Source organism: Camelina sativa, chromosome 9, assembly GCF_000633955.1.
Source record: "Camelina sativa cultivar DH55 chromosome 9, Cs, whole genome shotgun sequence".
NCBI lineage: Eukaryota > Viridiplantae > Streptophyta > Magnoliopsida > Brassicales > Brassicaceae > Camelina > Camelina sativa.
This window is the reverse complement of record NC_025693.1, coordinates 29,231,427-29,237,145: the sequence shown is the minus strand read 5'-3', so window position 1 is coordinate 29,237,145 and position 5,719 is coordinate 29,231,427. Positions and strand designations below refer to the sequence as shown.

Genomic DNA, 5,719 nt, shown 5'->3' with positions numbered 1-5,719 from the left:
ATATATATATATAAAGTCTAATTAATAATTATATTTGTTATAAGGAGCGTGGGTGGAATTAAAGTGGAGTATGCAAAAATATTAGCATAGTAATCTTCTCAGATCTGCATGTGTTTAAAACTTTGAAGTTTAATAGTTTTTTTTTTTTTTTTTGAGAAAATTGAAGTTTAATAGTTAGAAACGCTAGACCTATACTCAATCAAGCTATGTGTGCAAAAACCTCCGTGTATAAATTACTGGTCACATTAACTCATATTTTTCGCATACATTTGCATTTAGATCAAATACAAAACTACAAAAGACCCAGAAAAGCATGAATACAATGTTTTACTTCCTGGTTGCCTTAACAGCAGTTTTGGCCGCCACTATCGCAAACGCACAACCTGTTCTCGACACCGATGGAGACATCATATTTGACGGAAGTTACTATGTTCTTCCCGTCATCCGCGGCCAGGGGGGCGGCCTGACTCTCGCCGGCCGTGGTGATCAGCCATGTCCTCTCGACATCGTGCAGGAATCATCCGAGGTTGACGAGGGCATTCCCGTAAAATTCTCAAACTGGAGGTCTAAAGTTGGGTTCGTCCCCGAATCCGAGAACCTCAACATCGAGACGGAAGTCGCAGCCACGATATGCGTCCAGTTAGCCTACTGGTGGGTTGATGAGAATGCGAAGTTTCGCGTGACGGCTGGACCGAAGCCAGACGAACTCGTAAAAGAGTCGTACCTGAGTTTCTTCCAGATCCAGAATGTTTACGACCATTTTTACCAGTTTGCTTTCTGTCCTACTGGTCCTAAAAGTTGCTCCGATGTCGGGGTATTTGTGGATGAAAATGGCGTTCGACGTTTGGTTTTAACCAAGAGGAGTGACAATACGCCATTCTTGGTTATGTTCAAGAAAGCAAATGTGCCAGAGAACTCGTCCAAGACTATGTCTATTATCTGAGAGAAAAGATTACTAAATGAAAGACAATAATAACAGTCATAACTTTATGAGACTGCTAATAAAAAAAACTCTCAATATGTCACTACAACAAATATGTACATTGATAGCAGACGGATATAGCTCATTTTCCGTCACTGCTAAGAAAGATGAGATTTTTTTTCGCTTACTTTTTAATAGCATCTTATTAACGCTATGATAGGAAAATTATGTAGCGGGAAACAAAAGTGACTTTTGTCCGCCAATACTTAGTGAAATTATTCACTTAATCGCCAAATAAAAAAAAAACCCAAAAACTCGACACACTCTCTCTCTCTCTCTCGTTACAACCTAAGCTCAACCTAAGAAGATTTCTTCTTCTAAATTCTCTGTGTGTGCTCAAATTCTTCTAAATTTCTTATCAATTCTTCAGTTTTATCGCCGTTTGTGAAAAGCCCCAATTTCGCCGTTTGTGAAAAGCCCCAATTTCGCCCTAAATCTCCATATCCATCGCAATTGATAGCTCGAATCCATTTTTGAGGCATGTCTTTCTTCTTCCTCCTAATTTCGTTATTTGTTTCGATTATTTGTGATTTCAAACAGCTTTTGATTTCGATAAGGGTCAGATTTAGTTATCTGTTTTGTTAGGGTTCGATTTATCTAGATTTATTTCGTTATCTGTTTTTTAGGGTTCGATTATTTACAGATTTTGAGAATGTGGAGTTTCGAATCCATCTGTTTTGTTAGGGTTCGATTATTTACAGATTTGACTCAAAAATAGCTTTTGGATTTGAGTATTTGCGCCTTCATAAACTGAACGATTTTTTTTTTTTCCCAAGTGTTGGTGATTGAAATGTTGGGGAACTGAAGCTTCTCATTTCTCTGTACTCACACAACAGGTTAGTATCACTCAACCAATAGTTAAACATTATTATTACACACGAATATTGGTGATTGCTATGTTTTGTCCTTTGAGTCTGATTCGTATAAATAGTGATTAGATTAGTGAGATTTTACACAGTTAGATATTGGTTTAAGAGCATCTGTATGTGTCTGAAGTAGTGCAGTATTGTCTGAATTGTTGCTTAATGTGAGCTTTGTATAATATGTATCTCTATTTTATCTATAAAGGTTAAAATTTATATTATAACATATAATGTTGGACAAGGCATGGGTGCATCTATGCAGGTAAGGAATTATATTTCATAATTAGGTTTTATTTTGGGTTTGGATACTTTAAGATGTTCTTTTAGTTATGATTTTTTTCTTTAATTATCCATTGAAGAGCTGATCCTGGTTATAAAAGTGGAGCTTGGAAATTTGTAAGGGATGTGTCTGCGGCTTTAGGTGACATAGAAATGATAATATGTCCTTGTAAAGACTGTCGTAATGTAGTACGACAGTTAAACAGTGTTGTGGTTGAGCATCTTGTAATAAGAGGGATGGATGAGGCATACAAGGTGCATAGTGATTGGTATCATCATGGAGATGTGAAGTCAGTAGATGAATTTCAAAGTAAACCAACTCAGTGGAATGAGGAAGTTTTTGAGTTATATAAAGCTGCTGAATTTTTTGATCAAGAGTTGGCTTTTAGAGGTGACTTAGCTGACCAACCTGTGGGCGACTTAAGTGAGATTGCAGAGGGTGAGGACCAACAAGAGGATGAGTTCCTTGCAAAGATCCGGGATGCTGAAACCCCACTATACCCTAGCTGTTCAAACCACAGCAAGTTATCGGCTATTGTGACTTTGTTTAGGATTAAGACACATAATGGCTGGTCGGATAAGAGCTTCAATGAACTGCTTCAGACATTGCCAAGCATGTTGCCAGATGGTAATGTCTTTCACACATCATTGTATGATGTCAAGAAATTTTTAAAGAGCTTTCATATGGGATATGAAAAGATCGACGCATGTGTTAATGATTGCTGCCTCTTCAGAAAGAAGTTAAAGAAGCTTGATAAATGTCCCAAATGTAATGCTTCACGGTGGAAGACTAATAAGCGGACTAATGAGGTAAAGAAAGGTGTCCCACAGAAAGTATTAAGATATTTTCCAATTATACCAAGGCTGAAGAGAATGTTCAGATCAGAGGACATGGCTAAGGACTTACGGTGGCATTACACTAACAAGAGCACTGATGGAAAACTTCGACATCCAGTAGATTCTGTTACATGGGCTCAGATGAATGAGAAGTATCCTTCATTTGCAGCTGAAGAAAGGAACATACGGCTTGGGCTGTCCACAGATGGATTTAATCCATTCAACATGAAGAATAGTAATTATAGTAGCTGGCCTGTGCTATTGGTAAACTACAATTTGCCTCCTCACCTTTGTATGAAGAAGGAGAATATAATGTTGACATTATTGATTCCTGGTCCACAACAACCAGGTAATAATATTGATGTCTACCTAGAACCTCTTATTGAGGATTTGAATCATCTGTGGAAGAATGGAGAGCTAACGTATGATGCTTTTAGTAAAAGTACATTTACTCTAAAGGCAATGCTTCTCTGGACCATTAGTGATTTTCCTGCGTATGGAAATCTTGCTGGTTGTAAAGTAAAAGGTAAAATGGGATGTCCTATGTGTGGGAAAAATACTGATAGTATGTGGTTGAAGTTTAGCAGGAAACATGTCTACATGTGTCATAGAAAAGGTTTGGCTCCAACACACAGATATAGGGAAAAGAAGACTTGGTTTGATGGAAAAGTTGAGCATAGGAGAAAGTCAAGAATTTTAACTGGTCATGAAGTTCATCAGAATCTGAAAAACTTCCAAAATGATTTCGGAAATGTGAAAAAGGCTGGGATGAAGAGAAAGAGAACTGTCTATAAAGAACCAGTGTTTGACAGTGATGATGATGAAAGTGAATCCGATGAAGATGAGGAAGTAGAAGTAGATGAAGATGAGTTATCAAGGTGGAAGAAAAGATCCATTTTATTTACTCTGCCTTATTGGGAGGATCTACCAGTACGGCATAATTTGGATGTAATGCACATAGAAAAGAATGTGACTCACAGCATTGTATCCACATTGTTGCATTGTGGAAAATCTAAGGATGGTCTTAATGCTCGTAAGGATCTTCAACATCTTGGTCTAAGAAAAGAGTTGCATCCTACCACAAAAGGAAAGAGAACATATCTTCCAGCAGCACCTTGGTCTTTGTCCAAGAATGAGAAGAAGATTTTTTGCAAACGACTATTTCATTTTAAAGGTCCAGATGGATACTGTTCTAATATTTCAAGAGGAGTTTCAGTAGAAGAGTGTAAGGTAGGAGGTCTGAAATCACATGATTATCATGTCTTGATGCAACAGCTTCTCCCGGTTGCACTTAGAGGATTGTTACCAAAAGGTCCTAGAACAGCAATACTACGGCTATGCGCATTCTTCAATCATTTGTGTCAGAGAGTTATTGATATTGAGGTTATTACAGTATTGGAAGCTGAAATTGTAGAAACGCTTTGTATGTTTGAAAGGTTTTTCCCTCCAACCTTCTTTGATATCATGGTACACTTGACTGTTCATCTAGGAAGAGAAGCTAGACTAGGAGGACCTGTGCATTTTAGGTGGATGTACCCATTTGAGAGGTATATGAAAGTTCTAAAAGATTTTGTAAGAAATCCTGCAAGACCAGAGGGTTGTATAGCAGAGTCATATCTTGCAGAAGAAAGCATGCTGTTTTGTAATGAGTTTCTGAAAAAGACAACCAATGTAGAAGAAAAACCTGAGAGGAATGTAGAGTATGTGAACAGCTCTATATTAGAAGGTCGTCCAATATCAGCAGGAACGTCATTCACTCTTACTGAAATGGAGAAGAATATAGCCCATCTTGCTGTCATTCAAAATACAGCTGCCTTTGATCATTATGTGGAGTAAGTTACTTGTGTATTTCATTCCTTATAAATTATAAGGTCAAAATTATGCTGCTGATAGTTTCTTTTCGTATTTATGATTTGGTAGTATGCATTTGCAATATCTACAAGACTCAAATCCAAGGTGTAGACGTGATGCAACATATTTATGGTCTATGCATTCTAAGAATTTTGCTGCTTGGTTAAAAGGACAGGTGAGTAAAGTTATGAATTTGATGAGTCTGTTTATAAATCTATAGTAGACTCATTCATAATTTTGATTAGTCTGTTTAATTTTGTAGATATCTATTACTTCTGATGGACATGAAGACATAGTTAAATGGCTAGCATATGGTCCACGGTGTACTGCAAGGTCCTATACTGGTTATATAGTTAATGGACAACGTTTTCACACATACTCACTTGAAAGGCAGAGTCAGAACAGTGGTGTTTATTATGAGGCAACGGCTATGTGTAGATCTAGTGCTAAGGATACTTCACAAGTAGTTGATTTGGTGTCATATTATGGGAGAATTACTGACATCATATTGTTGGACTACCATGTGTTCTATGTGCCGATATTTAGATGTAACTGGGCAGTAAAAGGTAATGGAGTTAAAGTGGAAGATGGGTTCACACTTGTTAACTTAAATCAGAGCCAAGTAAGCTTTCAGAAGGATCCGTATATTCTAGCATCTCAAGCAAAGCAAGTATTTTATTCAAGTGAAGATGGATCAAGTTGGTCTGTTGTTATGAGAGGTGCTTCAAGAAGATATAGTAAAGAAGATGTTCAGTCTGGAAATGCAGATATAATTGGTCCATTGCCAGTAGATGTTGACATGGATACTGAAATGGATGAAGCTGAATATGCTAGATCTGATTGTGAAGGCATATATGTGCAAGAGTAGATTCTTGATTCATTTATATATATATATATATATATATAT

General features: G+C 37.1%; 2 protein-coding genes across 2 annotated transcripts in view; both read left to right on the top strand.

The window, feature by feature from the left end:
* Positions 1–1,042, top strand: part of LOC104712936 (kunitz-type trypsin inhibitor KTI1-like) — a 1,756-nt gene extending 714 nt beyond the window's left edge. Inside the window, exon 2 of the mRNA XM_010429936.2 lies at positions 235–1,042. Coding sequence (XP_010428238.2) covers positions 235–943 — 709 coding nt within the window. The 3' untranslated portion in view covers positions 944–1,042. The remainder of the gene's footprint in view (positions 1–234) is intronic.
* Positions 1,335–5,686, top strand: LOC104712937. Its single transcript, XM_010429937.2, has 4 exons — positions 1,335–1,818; positions 2,205–4,793; positions 4,882–4,987; positions 5,075–5,686. Exons 2-4 carry the CDS (start codon positions 2,278–2,280, stop codon positions 5,678–5,680), a joined length of 3,228 nt encoding a protein of 1,075 aa, XP_010428239.1. The 5' UTR covers positions 1,335–1,818; positions 2,205–2,277; the 3' UTR covers positions 5,681–5,686.